The sequence below is a fragment of the Oncorhynchus mykiss genome, chromosome Y (genome assembly GCF_013265735.2).
Source record: "Oncorhynchus mykiss isolate Arlee chromosome Y, USDA_OmykA_1.1, whole genome shotgun sequence".
NCBI classification, from domain to species: domain Eukaryota; kingdom Metazoa; phylum Chordata; class Actinopteri; order Salmoniformes; family Salmonidae; genus Oncorhynchus; species Oncorhynchus mykiss.
Genome location: NC_048593.1, coordinates 34,846,413 through 34,863,916, shown reverse-complemented (window position 1 = coordinate 34,863,916; position 17,504 = coordinate 34,846,413). Strand labels below are relative to the sequence as shown.

The 17,504-nt window shown below is 42.2% G+C and overlaps 2 protein-coding genes across 4 annotated transcripts; one reads left to right on the top strand and one right to left on the bottom strand.

Moving 5' to 3' along the window:
* The first annotated feature begins 1,413 nt into the window (after nt 1–1,413).
* Nucleotides 1,414–12,721, top strand: LOC110510165 (cysteine protease ATG4A). 3 transcript variants are annotated; one of them, XM_021591527.2, is made up of 13 exons: nt 1,414–1,506; nt 2,421–2,531; nt 2,624–2,695; nt 4,414–4,512; nt 7,771–7,872; nt 8,635–8,707; nt 8,925–9,004; nt 10,228–10,463; nt 10,609–10,687; nt 10,801–10,946; nt 11,279–11,335; nt 11,419–11,530; nt 11,783–12,721. In XM_021591527.2, exons 1-13 carry the CDS (start codon nt 1,497–1,499, stop codon nt 11,845–11,847), a joined length of 1,242 nt encoding a protein of 413 aa, XP_021447202.1. In that variant the 5' UTR covers nt 1,414–1,496; the 3' UTR covers nt 11,848–12,721. The 3 variants fall into 3 exon arrangements, with proteins under 3 accessions (XP_021447202.1, XP_036823846.1, XP_036823847.1); XM_036967952.1 differs by lacking the exon at nt 1,414–1,506 and adding an exon at nt 1,519–1,796; XM_036967951.1 differs by lacking the exon at nt 2,421–2,531 and having other exon boundaries at nt 1,473–1,506.
* A 369-nt stretch (nt 12,722–13,090) lies between these two features.
* LOC110510164 (insulin receptor substrate 2-A-like) lies at nt 13,091–17,466 on the bottom strand. The gene is made up of 2 exons (XM_021591525.2): nt 17,165–17,466; nt 13,091–17,071 (listed from the first exon to the last, which is right to left on the bottom strand). The coding sequence occupies exon 2, from the start codon at nt 17,053–17,055 to the stop codon at nt 14,386–14,388; it is 2,670 nt and encodes an 889-aa protein (XP_021447200.2). The 5' UTR covers nt 17,056–17,071; nt 17,165–17,466; the 3' UTR covers nt 13,091–14,385.
* Between the last annotated feature and the right edge of the window lie 38 nt (nt 17,467–17,504).

The following is a 17,504-nucleotide window of genomic DNA, read 5'->3' as shown; positions in this document are numbered from 1 at the left end:
TTTACATAATCTTGGTTATCCTGAAGCACAATTATTTCGTGAAAGTGTGTAATTTCGCCGTTTCATGTCCATGAGAATCTGTCGATGAGAGATAATGATTGACACAAAAACGTTACAGTTTGCTGAATAATACATTGTAGCCACAGAGTGTAACCCCACGCAGAAATATAATAGGCGGATGTTTTACAGGATCAAGACAATGCACATGTATATTTTACGAATGGGGAAGAGATATCTCTAGCAAATTATCCTATAAGAATTATTTATCAATTGGTGAAAAAAATACAAAAACCAGAGTACCATGTAATGTCTGATATCTGGAAACACCAGCTTGGTTTCGTTATGTTTTTGGTTGATGTAGTTTATAATGGTTAATGTTATTTGTCATGGATGACAAACACATTCGAACTACATTACCCAAGAGGTAATCCTGTATGTTTGTATCCTGCCATTTACCACTTATGTGAAGCTAGCCACTATAAGGATTAGCCAGCCACAACGGTGGAATTTGCGGTTCAGCTTCAAAATAAAGTCCCTCAATGAAAGTGACGCAAATGGATACAAATAGTGGAATCATGCCATGTTGGGACTACATAATGCTAAACAAAGTTTAAATGTTGTTATATAAATTAAACAAAAAACAATAATTAGTTAATTTAACAGAACATTTACAAATCAGCTGAAGTCGCACAGTGGATGTATTAGACTTCAGAATTGCGTTTGGGGCATACTTACAGTGAGCTCCAAGTATTGGGACAGTGACAATGTGGTTGTTGTTTAGGCTCTGTGCACCAGCACTTTGGATGACTTTAAAAAGATAAAAGGACTATGAAGTTAAAGTGCAGACTGCCAGCTTTGATTTGAGGGTATTTTCTTCCATATTGGGTGAACCGTTTAGAAATGACAGAACCTTTTGTACATAGTCCCCCCATTTTAGGGGACCAAAAGTATTGGTACAAATTCACTTAGACGTGTATTAAAGTAGTAAAACAAATGTTATTTTGTCCCATTTTCATAGCACGCAGTGATTACATCAAGCGTGTGACTACAAACTTGTTGGATGCATTTGCTGTTTGTTTTAGTTGTGTTTCAGATTATTTACAATAGAAATGAATGGTAAATACATGTATAGTGTCATTTTGGAGTCACTTTTATTGTAAATAAAAACAGAACATGTTTCTAAACACTTCTACATTAATGTGGACACTACCATGATTAATGAATGAATTGTGAATAATGAGTGAGATTTCAGCTGATTTTGACTTTTGTTTGTCAAATTAACTAATTATTGTATATTGTTGAATTCATATAACAACATTCCAACCTTGTTTAGCATGATCTAGTCCAAATATGGCATGATTCTAATATTTGTATGCATTTGCATCGCTTTAAATTAGGGACTGTTATTTTGAAGTCTAACCGTAAATTCCACTATTGTGGCTAATCCTTATTGTGGCTAGCTTCAGATAGGTATTTTCACCGATGACAGCCGTAGGATGGAGGCAGGTAATAGCCACTAAAAATAATACTTTATTCACATATTGTGCGCCTTTCACTTAGTCCATTACATGCGTTGACAAATCGTGCTGCCATTGGGCCCAAAATGTAATTTCTAAAGATGTTGGTCGTTAACTGACCATGGCTGATGTACAAGTTTAGCCATTGCATTGTTTCTTTGGTGGCCCGTTTCGCTTAATTGTCTACCCGGCGGCTTTCATAACATTTTGAAAGCAGGGCATTGTCAGTGGAAAGTACTTCATGCTTTTCTGAAGTGGGATGATATTTGTTTTCCCAGAGTGAGTAAGGATGTTATATAATTTGGTCAAATGCAGTATTGTACTGTAGTAGTTCAACCTAGCCAGTAGATCCGACCTGCTTGCTTAGAAATGCACTAGGGTCAGACAGGCTTCCTGTGTAGATAAAGATGCCGGTGCCAGAAATGTCTCAGAAAACATACCTCAATTCAGGAATGAGAATTGCGTTGTACTTCGAATTGTCCCATTAACCCAACTGTTACACTGAAAAGATTGAACGACTACTATTAAACTAGCAGTCGTTTAATGTTCTTGGTTTAAGTTAGATATTGGGACAATTCTGAATACAACGGTACGATTCCTGAGACATTAATCGCACGGCATTCACGGGTCTTAATGTACACAGGAACCCTTTTTCGACCCTAGTGCTGCTGTAAAACAGTGGGTTGGATCTGCTGGCTATGTACAACCTACATTATTGTGTGTGTGTGTGAGATCTGGCAATTACAAATAATTCAGCGAACCTAAATTATAATGTCAAATTGCAGCTATCACCGCATATGAAAAAAATGTGTAAAACTTTATTAATTAACTGGTGTATCTCACATCATGTATGCTTCTTGACAAGTTTTTTTCATGTCTCCCCTTTTCCATGTCTCGTTTAAGTATTAGCAAAGTATGAAAACCAGATAAACGTGTTTTCGGAGTTCCTTGAAGACTTGCCTGACACAGATGAACCTGTGTGGGTTTTAGGAGAGTGTTACAATGCTAAAACAGGTAGACTGACATCTTGTAGCAGTCATATTGTGATTTATATGTGGGGGAGAAACTGAATGAAGGCATGACAGTCTTTCATGTTGTGTTCACAGGAAAGACGGAGCTACTATCAGACGTCCACTCGCGGCTATGGTTTACCTACAGGAAAAAATTCTCTCCCATAGGTGAGTGAAACAGGCAGATGTTATGTAAATCTGATTGTTGGCTACCCAGCTAACAATTCTAGGGAGATGGAGAATGTTTTTGTAATGATCCCCTAATGTTTGAGTGTCCAGTTTTCTGTGAGTTAGGGGTACATTCTATCTATGTTGGCAACATCCTTCTGAGAACCTTTTTATAATGTTTTGGTGTTAAAAGTTAGGAGAACGCTCCCTTAATATCAAGCAGAACTTATCTAGAACATGCAACAATACTGTTCTAGATGTGGGACTTTGAAAGAACATTCCTGTGTCCAGTTTTCTGAGGGAGGGTTAGAAGAATATTCCGTCAACGTTCCACAAAACATACACAGAACATGGTTTCATGTTCTTAGAATGTAAGATATTAATGTTCTAGACACGTTTCATGTTATTAGAATGTAAGATATTAATGTTCTAGACACGTTTCATGGGAACGTTGCAAGAACATTTCCGTGTATCTGGCCTGATGGTCCCAAAGAAACTTTCTCAAAATATTTTTCATTACACATCATGCCTTGTTAGTGTTGCCAAGCCCATCAAGCTCCTGATTGGTGAACCACTGATCCATTCAAAAATATTTTTGTCTGTTGGCAAGGTTAGGGATATTCACACACACACAGTGCTTCTAACATGGTGTTTTCAACTTGCATATTTTACACACTTTGCCAAACATGATTACGTTGTGTATGTTCATATATATACAATAATAATTATACAAATATTTTATTGATCATAGTGATTCAGGAGTATCATTAAAACAGGTTAATATGCCCCACCAACGTTAGACCACTATACAGAATGTAATTTAATTGCTGAAATAAGTAAGTAAAGTCAATGATGAGAATAATCAGATTAACTGACACCAGACACAGACATATGGCGGCGTGGCAGTTTGTGAGTTCAAATCCCAGTTGAGGACATGTTGAATAATAATTATTGTATAAATGAACATGCACAATGTAATCATGTATGCCATATGTACGTTGAACACACTATGTTAAAAGCACTGTGTGTGAGTATCCCTAACCCTGCCAACAGTGTTACCCATAGCGCAATGACTGGAAGTCTATGGATATCTGCTAGTATTGAAAAGCATGGTAGCAGATAGACTTCCAGTCATTGCGCTATCTGCTACCATGCTTTTCAATACTAGCAGATATCCATAGACTTCCAGTCATTGCGCTAATGCTAGTTAGCATTGGTTCAGGAAACTACCTCTAACTTAATTTATACTGGACACAGAGACATAAAAAAAACGGTGTTCACGAGTTCATCTGTCTCTGGAGAAGATGATGAAGGGCCTCGTTGCCAAAATCCCAAAGTATCCATTTAAGGGCGGCAGATAGCCTAGCGATTAGAGGCAAGCCAGCAACCGGAGGATTGCCAGTTAGAATCCCGGGATTGACAGGAAAAATATGTTGGGAAGTGAACTGGCATCCAGAGGGCTGCTGGCATCAAATCCTAGATGCTATTGCCTGCCATTGTGCTCTTGAGCTAGGCACTTAACCCCCCACACAACAGCTCCCCGGTTGCCAAGCGCGGTCACCCGCAGCCACCCACACCTTTCCAAAACCTCTATATGTACATGTCTCTTTTGGAGGAGTTGGGTTAATAGCGGAAGTCAGATTTGGGTTGGATATTGTGTGCAATTGACCAACAAAGTGAGTGTCTTAATCTTAAGTGTCTATCTTGGTTTGATCCAGGGGGAACAGGCCCCTCTTCAGATGCAGGCTGGGGATGCATGCTACGCTGTGGGCAGATGATCCTTGCACAGGCCCTGGTATGCTCACAGCTGGGACGAGGTGAGGAGAGGACAGGGTCATGCATGGGGTGGGGATGTATGGAACTGCATTAGCAAAGGGGGTGTTTATACAGTGCATTCAGGAAGTATTCAGACCCCTTGACATTTTCCACATTTTGTTACGTTACAGTCTTATTCTAAAATGGATGAAATTATATATGTTTTCCTTATCAATCTATGCACAACACCCCGTCATGACAAAGTGAAAACTATTTATTAGAAATGTTTGCAAATGTATTTAAAAAAACAACAGATGCCTTATTTACATAAGTATTCAGACCCTTTGTTATGAGACTCAAAATTGAGCTCAGGTGCATCCTGTTTCCATTGATCATCCTTGAGATGTTTCTACAACTTGATTGGTGTCCACCGGTGGTAAATTCAATTGATTGGACTTGATTTGGAAAGGCACACACCTGTCTATATAAGGTCCCACAGTTGACAGTGCATGTCAGAGCAAAAACCAAGCCTGAAGGTCGAAGGAATTGTCCGTAGACAGGAATGTGTCGAGGCACAGATCTAGCAAAGGGTACCAAAAAATGTCTGCAGTATTGATGATCCCCAACAACACAATGGCCTCCATCATTCTTAAATGGAAGAAGTTTGGAACCATTAAGACTCTTCCCAGAGCTGCCCCCTGGCCAAACTGAGCAATCGGGGGAGATGGGCCTTGGTCAGGCACGTGACCAAGAACCTGATGGTCACTCTGACAGAGCTCCAGAGTTCCTCTGTGGAGATGGGAGAACCTCCCAGAAGGACAACCATCTCTGTAGCATTCCATTAATCAGTAGAGTGGCCAGACGGAAGCCACTCTTCAGTAAAAGGTACATTGACAGCCCGCTTGGACTTTGCCAAAAGGAACCTAAAGGACTCTCAGACCATGAGAAACAAGATTCTCTGGTCTGATGAAACCAAGATTGAATACTTTGTCCTGAATGCCAAGCGTCACATCTGGAGGAAACCTGGCACCATCCCTACGGTAAAGCATGGTGGTGGCAGCATCATGCTGTGGGTATGTTTTTCAGCGGCGGGACTGTGAGACTAGTCAGAATCGAGGGAAAGATAAATGGAGCAAAGTACAGAGAGATCCTTGATGAAAACCTGCTCAGGACCTGGGTGAAGGTACACCTTCCAACAGGACATCAACCCTAAGCACACAGCCAACAAAATGCAGGATTGGCTTTGGGAGAAGTCTCTGAATGTCCTTGAGTGGCCCAGCCAGTGCCCGGACTTGAACCCGATCGAACATCTCCGGAGAGACCTTGAAATTGCGGTGCAGTGACGCTCCCCATCCAACCAGACAGAGCTTGAGAGGATCTGCAGAGAGGAATGGGAGAAACTCCCCGAATACAGGTTTGCCAAGCTTGTTGCGTCATACCCAAGAAGTATCAAGGCTGTAATCGCTGCCAAAAGTGCTTTAAGAGAGTACTGAGTAAAGGGTCTGAATACTCTTTTCTACATTGTAGAATAATAGTGAAGACATCAAAACTATGAAATAACACATGTAGTAACCTAAAAAGTGTTAAACAAATTCTTCAAAGTAGCCACCCTTTGCCTTGATGACAGCTTTACACACTTGGCATTCTCTCAACCAGCTTCACCTAGAAAGCTTTTCCAACAGTCTTGAAGGAGTTCCCACATATGCTGAGCACATGTTGGCTGCAATTAACAGGTGTGCCTTGTTAAAAGCTATATTGTGTAATTTCTTTCCTTCTTAATGTGTTTGAGCCAATCAGTTGTGTAGGGTGGGTATACAGAAGATATCCCTATTTTGTAAAAGACCAAGTCCGTTTTATGGCCAGAACAGTTCAAATAAGCAAAGAGAAACGTCAGTCCATTATGACTTTAAGACATCAAGGTTAGTCAATCCGGAGAATTTCAAGAACATTGAAAGTTTCTTCAAGTGTAGTCACAAAAACCATCAAGCGCTATGATGAAACTGTCTCATGGGGACCGCTACAGGAAAGGAAGACCCAGAGTTACCTCTGCTATAGAGGATACGTTCATTAGAGTTACCAGCCTCAGAAATTGCAGCCCAAATTAATGCTTCACAGACTTCAAGTAACAGACACATCTCAACATCAACTGTTCAGAGGAGACTGCGTGAATCTGACCTTCATGGTCGAATTGCTGCAAAGACTACAAAAGGACAGTAAAGGACATCACTACTAAGGGACACCAATAATAATAAGAGACTTCCTTGGGCCAAGAAACACAAGAAATGGACATTAGACTGGTGGAAATCTGTCCTTTGGTCTGAGTCCAAATTTGAGAAGTTTGGTTCCAACCACCGTGTCTTTGTGAGACCTAGAGTAGGTGAACGGATCTCAGCATGTGTGATTCCCACCGTGAAGCATGTAGGAGGAGGTGTGATGGTGTGCTTTGCTGGTGACACTGTCTGTGATTTATTTAGAATTCAAGGCACACTTAACCAGCATGGCTACCATAGCATTCTGCAGCGATATGCCATCCCATCTGGTTAGCGCTTGGTGGGGACTATTATTTGTTTTTCAACAGGACAATGACCCAACAGGCTGTGTAAGTGCTATTTGACCAAGAAGGAGAGTGATGGAGCGCTGCATCAGATGACCTTGCCTCCACAATCGCCCAACCTCAACTCAGTTGAGATGGTTTGGGATGAGGTGGACCGCAGAGTGAAGGAAAAGCAGCCAGCAAGTCCTCAGCATTTGTGGGAACTCCTTCAAGACGGTTGGAAAAGTATTCCAGGTGATGGTAGTTGAGAGAATGCCAAGAGTGTAAAGCTGTCATCAAGGCAAAGGGTGGCTACTTTGAAGAATCTCAAATATCAAATATATTTTGGTTTGTTAACACTTTTTTTGGTTACTACCTGATTTCATATGTGTTATTTCATAGTTTTGATGTCTTCACAACTATTCTACAGTGTAGAAAATAGTACAAATAAAGAAAAACCCTTGAATGAGTAGGTGTGTCCAAACTTATGACTGGTACTGTATGTTAAAACAAATCTAAACCTTTTTTTGTTTTGTCATTATGGGGTATCGTGTGTAGATGAAAGGGGAATCAACAATTTAATCAATTTTAGAAAATTAATCAAAAACTAAATTTGGAAAAAGTCAAGGGGTCTGAATACTTTCCGAATGCACTATATGTGAAGGATTCATCTGGTCATGATATGTGTTCTACGATGTAATCAATTCAACAGTGAGAAAGAGAAAAGGGTTTTATTAGACAGGGTATGGGAATGACACAGTGATTGTGGCCTGTTCTCCTGCTGTAGCCTGGCGTTGGAGGGCAGAGGGAGGACAGCCGGAGAAGTACCATCGTATCCTCCACTGTTTCCTGGATAGGAAAGACAGCTGTTACTCCATACACCAAATGGGTAAGAGAGAGTCCTAGCCTAACCCTGCCTTTACCTTGGTCTGACCACATGTAAAGTACCCTGAATAAGCAGATGAAAGTGTTTTCTATCACATTCCTATCATTTTCTGGATGACTGTCCTCAAAAGTAAAAATGTGTAACTTGAAGGAAAATCAAATAGCCTGATGAATCAATGACCGGCTAGACAGGCTAGAAAGAAGCTAAGACAGACCAGGGATGTAGGCCTGCAGATCAATTGCCAAAGACACAAAAATAGTTTGAATAGTAGAATACACAAGGTGCAATTTCAAAATTTTTGTTGTGCATCATTCATTGTTTTGTTTGTTATGTCAGTCACTGACAGCCACTCAATTAGTTCATGTCAGCTAACATTTGTTAGCTGGCCCCTGGACTAATTTACCAATCTATCTAAACTTGTGGTAATCTTGGTTGAATTACCAACCTGGGAGCCCCCGTTGATTTTGTTAGTCACTCTCACTCAGATATCTTATTAAAAACAGCAAACATTTCTCTCTAACTTATGGTAAAATGTGTAGATTCAGGAAATTAACTCAAACTTTTTCTCTCCGCTGTCAAGAGGAGGGCCGCTAAAATGTTTTGCTCACAAGGTGAGGATATGGGTACGCAGACCCGCGAGCCACTGCGGCCCACCCGTGATGAGTTCAGATTTTGTTGTGGCCCCCACCCCCATCAGTTGCCCATCCCTGACTTAGACCTTCTGGAGTGAGCTTGGTGTTCATTTTTTGGTTTTTCTACTTGCAGCTCAGATGGGAGTTGGTGAAGGAAAGTCTGTAGGAGAGTGGTATGGCCCAAACACAGTTGCACAAGTGCTCAAGTAAGTATTTTATATGCACGTTTTAAGACTGATCTATTCATGTCTAATCTCTCGTGGACAGATTCACGTGTAAACGGGAAGTGACAATTTTCGAGAATTGTAACTTCTGGGTAACCGAGATTAATTCATTTCAGAACATTTGATTGTCAGATGTTAGTAGTGTGACCTCTAGCACAAATACGTTTGTGGCATAAATAAACCTACTATCTCTCGTCAGGAAACTTGCTCTATTTGATGACTGGAATTCTCTTGCTGTGTATGTGTCAATGGACAACACCGTGGTGATCGAGGACATCAGTACGTTTTTTTTTTCCCTCACTTGCTAAATATATACAGTGTATTCGGAAAGTATTCTAACCCCTTGACTTTTCCACATTTTGTTAAGTTACAGCCTTATTCTAAAATGTATTTTAAAAAATGATCCTCAGCAATCTATATACAGTACACTATAATGACAAAGCGAAAACAGGTTTTTAGAAATCTTTGCAAATGTATTTAAGTATTCAGACCCTTTGTATGAAACTCAAAATTGAGCTCAGGTGCATCCTGTTTCTGTTGATCATCCTTGAGATGTTTCTACAACTTGATTGGAGTCCACCTGTGGTAGATTCAATTGATTGGACATGATTTTGAAAGGCACAGACCTGTCTATATGAGGTCCCACAGTTGACCTTGCACATCAGAGCAAAAACCAAGCCATGAGGTCAAAGGAATTGTCCGTAGAGCTCAGAGACAAGATTGTGTCGAGGCACAGATCTGGGGAAATTCTGCAGCGAAGAAGGTCCCCAAGAACACAGTGGCCTCCATCATTCTTAAATGGAAGAAGTTTGGAACCACCAACTCCCATCTGAGCTGAAAAACCAAAAAAGGAAAATAGAGAGATCCTTGATGAAAACCTGCTCCAGAGTACTCAGGACCTTAGACTGGGGCGAAGGTTCACCTTCCAACAGGACAATGACCATAAGCACACAAACAAGACAATGCAGGAGTGGCTTTGGGACAAGTCTCTGAATGTCCTTGAGTGGCCCAGCCAGTGCCCGGAATTGAACCTGATCGAACATCTCTGGAGAGACCTGAAAATAGCTGTGCAGCGACGCTACCCATGCAACCTGACAGAGCTTGAGAGGTTCTGCAGAGAAGAAAGGGAGAAACTCCCCAAATACAGGTGTGCCAAGCTTGAGGCTGTAATGGCTGCCAAAGATGTTTCAACAAAGTATTGAATGAAGGGTCTGAATACCTAATGTAAATGTCATATTTTTAAGAGAACTGTTTTTGCTTTGTCATTATGGGGTATTGTGTGTAGATTTGGGGGGGGGGGGACGACGACGACGACTATTTTATCCATTTTAAAATAAGGCTGTAGCCTACAAAATGTAGAAAAAGTCAAGGGGTCTGAATACTATCCGAAGGCACTGTATGTATATTTTTGTATTCGTACCTTCTGAGCCTTCTGTATATGAGGACAGTGGTGAAGCTGTGATTCCAAAGACACAAAGGTTTTCTTTCCATGTCCTCTCCAGAGAAGCAGTGTCGCCAGGCAAGCAGTGAGAGCAGATTGCGGCCGAGACCCTGTGGCTGGCAGGAACCCTTCACCTCTAGGGAAACACCAGAACAAGCCTGTTCTCACACGGACGGGCATAGAGCCACGACTTGTCCACATTCCCAGTCCCATTCTGACTGGAGACCCCTACTGCTGGTCATACCACTCCGCATGGGAATAAACCACATCAACCCTGTCTACATCCAGGCCCTCAAGGTACTGGGCCATCAATGCTTTCTGTGATGGGATTGGGGATTTCTCTTATTATTCAATTGATACTAAACTACTATGCAATATTCCTGTATTTACTGTTGCCTTTAAATAGTTATACTGTACTGACTCCATGTGTTGTCCCATTCAGGAGTGTTTTAAAATGCCACAGTCCTGTGGTGTGCTGGGAGGAAAGCCCAATCTGGCCTATTACTTCATCGGATTTGTAGGTGAGTCTAAGAGGAAACCGGAACTGAAGGTTCACAAATGGGTAGTAACAAAAGGAGATAAACCTGTGAGTTGTCTAGCCAACATGTTCAGCAGGCCTTCTTGTGTTCTCCAGGAGAGGAGCTGATCTACCTGGACCCCCACACCACCCAGTCAGCCGTGGAGGCTGAGGCTGGCAGTGGAGTGGACGACCAGAGCTACCACTGTCTGAGGAGCCCACGCCGCATGAAGATCACCAACCTGGACCCCTCTGTGGCCCTGGTGAGAGCTGTACCCACACACCGACCACCACAACCTGTCATACCACTGAGCCTCCTATCTCATGGGCCTTGTTTTCATAGTTGAATTTGAAGTGCATGCTGGTGTGTTCTAAAAAGTTGCTCTAATGGGAATTTTGTTTACTGTGGTGATGAGTTTGTTTACTGTGGTGATGAATTTGTATACTGTGGTGATGATTTTGTTTACTGTGGTGATGAGTTTGTTTACTGTGGTGATGAGTTTGTTTACTGTGGTGATGAGTTTGTTTACTGTGGTGATGATTTTGCCACATAATTGCTAATCAAAATTCTGTCTTTTTTTTTTTCCCCCCCAAGGGATTTTTTTGTAAGAGTGAAGATGACTTTGATAGTTGGTGTAACCTGGTCCAGCAGGTGAGAGTCATCCACTCAAGTCACAATTGTATGTAGATGGATATTGTCCGGTGGTTGAGACCCATGTCGTTGTCCTTTTTAAGGAGATTCAGATGAAGAGGAACCTGAGGATGTTTGAGCTGGTGGAGAATCACCCGCCCCACTGGCCCCCCTTCGTTCCTCCCACCAAACCAGAGGTCCAGACCACAGGGGCAGGTATGAGCATACCTACCAGACAGATCCACTAATATTACACCAATAACAAGCAATCCTTGCCGCAAATATCAAGCTTCCACTCTCCGGTATTTCCCTATATTGTTTCGAAGTGACAGTATAGGTCTATACATGAAGTGCATTTATTTCTTGAACCTCATTGAAACTCCTATGTGGTGTTTAATCTCAACTGACACATACTAACCAAAATTAAGTGTGTTATGTAAAATTGATTACTGTTCTCTTTTCGAACAGAGTTCATCGAATCGACCGACAAGCTGTTTGAGTCTGAAGAGGAGTTTGAGATCCTCAACGTGTGACCAGCCTCCCTTTCGCTCCCCTCTGCTCATTCCAGTGGATGGTGATTGGGTGGATTACCTTGGCTCCCATGTTCCACACTGTGCTGTAGAAGTGCCTCAGAACAACACCAAGCACAAACTGCTTACCACTTTGCAAAAAAAACACTAACAACCCAGCAAGAGACGATAAAAACTAGGAAAGATCCTAGACAACTCAAGACAGAATTTGTTATTTTTATTTTTTACATTTTTTAATTATTTATATTTCTTCATTTTTGGTCGGTAATAATTTTTTTAAACTGCATTGTTTAAGGGCTTGTAAGCGTTTCACTGTAAGGTCTACCTGTTGTTTTCGGCGCATGTGACAAATAAAATTGGATTTGAAGTCAGGAACATGGTGTATACAGTAAACACAAGCTTGGACTGTCTCATTTTTATGTTGTAACCAGGAAACAAAGCCAGGGACCATGGTTGTCTCTACATGAAACAGGCTTTTTTTGTCTGTGTTAGACTTGTTTAATGAACAAGAGAGACGAAGACCGTTCAGATGCATGAACCGCATTGTACAGTGAGACTACACCTCTGCTGCAGCAGGGAAAGGACCTAGGTGAAGACAGCAGGGAAAGGACCTAGGTGAAGACAGCAGGGAAAGGACCTAGGTGAAGACAGGCACGAGGATATGTCTGAAGAAGCCACTACCTCCTGACGCCGGGAGACAGAAATATGCAGACAGTGTTAAAATACAAAACATACAACCAATAACTTGTTTATTAAGAAAAGTGCCTCTGAAATATATTTGTGTTCAATGGTTGGGGAGGGCAAAGGTTTTCCCAAGGTGTGGGATGTGGAACACTCATGTAAATATTCCTGACAATAAAGATATTTAAACACTTTGCTTAGCCTCAGGGTTGATATTGCCTCTTAGTGCTATCTTCCTCATGTGTCATGTAGAAATGGAGTGTGTAGACTAGAGCCTGGAGTGCTCATTAGCAGAACTACCTCCTACTGTGATTAACCTAACCCTCCAGCTTTTTCCGGCTAACCCTTGTCCACCGATTTGATCAGGATCTCTATTTAGAGATCTTTTTTACAGACTAATCTTCCGAAAGTCCTTAATGATGAATTGTACTACGATGTTATCCCTGCAACCCCACTGTATAAGTACTGATGATGGTAGCCTGAGGAAGGAACATTAACTAATACCTCTGTGGTGGAAATGGCATTATGATGGTGACCTGTTGTATAACCAGCCCAGTAAATGAAGACAAGCTGTAGATAACAGCATTCGCTTTATTTTAATGGTATAATTACATCCATTAATGGTATAAAAGCATTAAAGGGTGCAATCACCAGGGCCCAAATTCACAAAATATTTTAAGACATTTCTAAACTGCCATTTTTTCCTTAACTATAGATTTAAGAAAAGTTGCTATTCCTAAAAAAGGTTATTGGGAAAAAAAAGAGTTAAATATTGTTCTGGAATTGCAGTTATAAACATTTAGTTTTTTCTTAAGAGGCTTAAGTTTTTGCATAATAAATGTTTTGTGAATATGGGCCCAGGGCATGGTAATTAAATACAAAATAGGGCACAATTTTTTAATTTTCATAACCCAAACGTGCTGACTTCTGTCCAGGTACAGAGCAAATGATCCAGTAAATGCCCTGTGAAAAATGTGAAAAGAAAATGCAAACATCCTCTCTCGATTCATGAAAAATACTAATAATTCAGGCCTACGCAAGAAAAAGTATTTTCTTCCAGTTGACAACCAATACATTGCCTGAAGACTCACAACTTTAACTTTCCTTCACAAAAAGTATTTTCTTCCAGTTGACAACCAATACATTGCCTGAAGACTCACAACTTTAACTTTCCTTCACAAAAAAAAATCTGATTTCAATCTTGAACAAACCATACAATTATGAACAAGAAATACTTTTAACAAATGACAACATTTACTTGAACAGTGGAGATAAAACATTTTCTAAGAGAATGACAGTTTGTGCCATTGGGGCTGTCATTCTGTTACTGACCTTAACACTTAACTGTTTGTTCTTCAAGTACATTTGTATAACTTTCTGTGTAAATTGTTAAAAGTAGTCATTGTGCATTGAGTTATATGGTTTGTTCAACTTTGAAATCAATTGATTTTGTTTGGAATACATTTAAAATTGAAAGATCTGAGTCTCGGCGTCATTCCATTTCCCTGGAATTGCCCAAAATAAACTTCTTTGCAAAGGGCTATAAGAACATGTTCTCCAAGTGTAAAAAAAAACAACCTAGTCTGGGTACCAGTCATTTAAGATAACATCCCACTTGTTGTACTCCGTGCCATATGCAAGGGAGTACAAGGTGTGGAACTGGTACCCAGACTAGAAACAACCACCAAAAGTAAAGAAACATGACAGACATTTTTTTATATGAACAATTCCACAGAGTACAAATAACTTGTTTATTTGATCATTATCATCGTGTAAACAACAAGGCCGAGTATTCACAATCTGGTTAATTCAATAATGTATCGACTCAAAAGCAGCACTGACAGTTTTTAAACTGTCCTCTTACTCACTGTCATCAGTATTGATACACAAGGGGAGACAAGAACACAGCCAACGTCTGGTGGCAGCAGTCTGTCCTGCTGGTGTGGGGAGGTCTATGCCAGTGTAGAGTCCGGGTCCAGACCCACTCTCTCTGGGACTGGTACGTGCAGGAAGTGGAGAAGTGACCTCATCAATAGGCAAAGGGACATCACAGGTGGCACACTGATCATCCCTCAGGTAGAGAGCAATGTAGTTGAGACGATCTGTTGAAATCTGGATAGACTCAGTTTGAGTGGGCAGGTCACTATCTTCAACCCCATGCTGGTCCAAGGACAAACCAGTGACATTCAACACAGGCACATCTGATAGGTTCAGCAGCACATCACTGCTTGGATGAGAAGAGTGACGAGGCGAGCTACAGAGAGGGTTTCTACTGTTCCATTCAACTGCAGAGCAGTGATGAGCTGCAGGATGACACGTGAACATACAGTCATCATGTTCACAGTTCCTCTGTGAAGGAGGCTGGTTAGCGCTTGGTAGAGAGGAATAGGAGCTGTAGGACTTAAGAGCCTCCGGTGAGCCATGTGTATGACCATCCATGTGGCTCCCGAGAGACATGTTCATGTATTCATCACACACTAAATTATCAACATCACTGAGGCTGTCCTTTGCTGGTGAACAGCTCCGTGGAAGCATCATCATGTAGCCCTGGGGCCCCAGCTGGTCTGAGGGCAACATGGTAGCACTAGGTGTTTGAAGAAGAGTGGGGGTCACATTGTAATCTGAAGGGATGTCATCTGTAAAATGAGGACCTGGTCCACAAGTCATTGGCATATAACCTTCCCCCACTGGGAGTTTACTCTGATTATAGATATGGAGGAAGGGGGGCTTGGATAAGAGGTATTTTTCGCATTTTGGAGTGCAAGAGGTGGTTTGGTGGTATTGTCTGGAATGTTCAGGCTTAGACGTTTCCACATCACAGCTATCTCCTTGATTAGCCCCGGCCACAGCCGTTACCTGCAAATCCATGGCCACGTAGTCAGTCAAGCTGTTCTCGTCAATGAGTGTGGTGTTAAACAGTGAGTCAGGGGTGTTACTCCTGGACAACTGAAAGACACATGGGTTGGAGCACAAATCCTCAGCGCAGACAGAGCCTCTGTCGCTGGTAGAACCAAAGACTGAAGTGTCAGAGGTCCAGGGGTGTGTATCAGAGTCATTGCCACTGCTGCTGGATACACTGATGGTGGTGGAGATGCATGCACAGTGACTGAGGCTCTCTTCAAGGTTTTTACTGATGCAGACATTACGGAGAGCCAAGGTGCCAGTCCCTGGGCTGATCAGTTGGTTCATTGTCCCCTCTCCATGGCTAGAAGTTTGATTGGGGCTGTGGCCTCCATCTCCTTTATCTTTCTGTTGGGACGCTTTGCTCACAACAGTTTCCACCCTTATAGAGCGCTGTAACCCAGTCAGGCTGGGTGGGAGGTTGCCATGGTGTTGACGTCGTGTGGTGACTACGGCACATGGGTTTGATGGGAATGACTGACTCTTGCTCCGAGGCATGAAATCAGGGATAGCCCTCAGGGCTCTCATGGCCTCCAGGATTGTCTCATGCATGTTCTGAGCCACCACAGGGTCGCCTGATTCTACCTGCATCCAGATCTCCCCGGGCCCAGTGGAGGACGAGCGGCCCACCTCCATAAAGAAGAAGCTCTCGGAGTGACCACAGCGACGCACATTCATCAGAGGCAGGTTCACAGACGTCATCTCAGAGCACATCTTCACCAGGTGAATGGTCTTGGCAGAGAGACACAGCCGGCACACTCCTATCAGGTTCTTGGTTTGTCCTAAACCTTTGGGCTTTACAATCACCTGCCACACCTCCTTGAAGATGGCTCCAGGAGAGACGGTCCAGTATCCATCATCCAACTCCTCAGCGTCCTGGTACTCCTTTTTCTCCTGGATCACCAGATCACTCAGAGCCAGGTACCAATCCTCTTGCTCCTCCTCATTCTCCGCTATCATGACAAAGTGCTCATCCTTAGTGTACAGGGCTATCAGGTGCTTGTGTTTAGAATCTACCCTTTTACTGACAGTAAAACATTGATACAGATAAATTACCTTCTTTGGAGAACCCACAGCACTGGGAGATTTACAAATGGATTTCATTCCATTTCTAAATTTCTTCTCACTATCATAGTACTCCAAACGGCTGGGGCCTGTGTCACTTGGCCCTCTCAAGACAAAAAATCTCTTGTGGCTGTGCTTCATCTTTCTCAGGTATCCAGACTTCCATACATCTCTAGCCTCAACACCAGAGCAAAATTTGGTAGTGACAGCTAAGGCCATGGCAGATGCAGCCGGGTCCTGGGAAACACCACCAGAGGCAGGTACCTCATAGACACAGGATGATGACAAATCTCTCACTGTATTATCTAGAGGGTTCTTCTTAGGTAACAGATTATGGCCATGGCTATAGTACTGCTTATGATGCCTCTTCAACTGGAGAACTTGGAGGGGCGGTGGTGATGCTGCCTCTAGCTGAAGGTGAGCACTGCTGCTGAGGGAAGATGATGGTAGTGGTGATGATGGTGACGATGTGGTTGTTGATGTTGTAACTTTCAGAGCTCGTGAATTGCAGCTATGGGAAACATCTCCTAAATCCATACCGCTGCTCTCTGGTGTTTTCGCCATCGTCAAAGCGCCATTCCTGGGAAAACAAAAAACTATTGGTGCTCAGTAACTTAGTTTGTGCATGCTTCATACATGTTTCATGTTTAGATTTTTTAATACATATCCTTACCTGTTCGGGTAAGCAGCAGGTACTTCGCGAATAAAAACAACACTTGCTGTGCAATTGCAGTGAAAACGAATAAATCCCTAATTTCTCTTGAAGGTAGGCTGCACTTCGGTAAAACGAAAACAACTCTGTCTGGGTTTCGATTGGATCCGTGCTATAGGCGGTCCTTGGGAAGTCCGTCCCCCAAATTGAAGTTGACATTTAAAATGGGATTTAGGTAGGGGTTAGGGTAAGGGTTATTGAGTTAAGGTTAGTGTTAGGATTTAGGATATGGACGTCCCGAGGATCCCATATTGATTGATCAGGCTGTACGGTTTACCAGAACAGTCACAGATCGGCTGAT

Excerpts from the sequence above, each read along its gene's own strand:
- LOC110510164 (XM_021591525.2), bottom strand. The coding sequence starts at position 17,055 with ATGGCGAAAACACCAGAGAGCAGCGGTATGGATTTAGGAGATGTTTCC.
- LOC110510165 (XM_021591527.2), top strand. Across the intron at positions 2,532-2,623 it reads GTGTTACAATGCTAAAACAG|GAAAGACGGAGCTACTATCA; the intron begins GTAGACTGACAT and ends TTGTGTTCACAG. Across the intron at positions 9,005-10,227 it reads CGTGGTGATCGAGGACATCA|AGAAGCAGTGTCGCCAGGCA; the intron begins GTACGTTTTTTT and ends TGTCCTCTCCAG.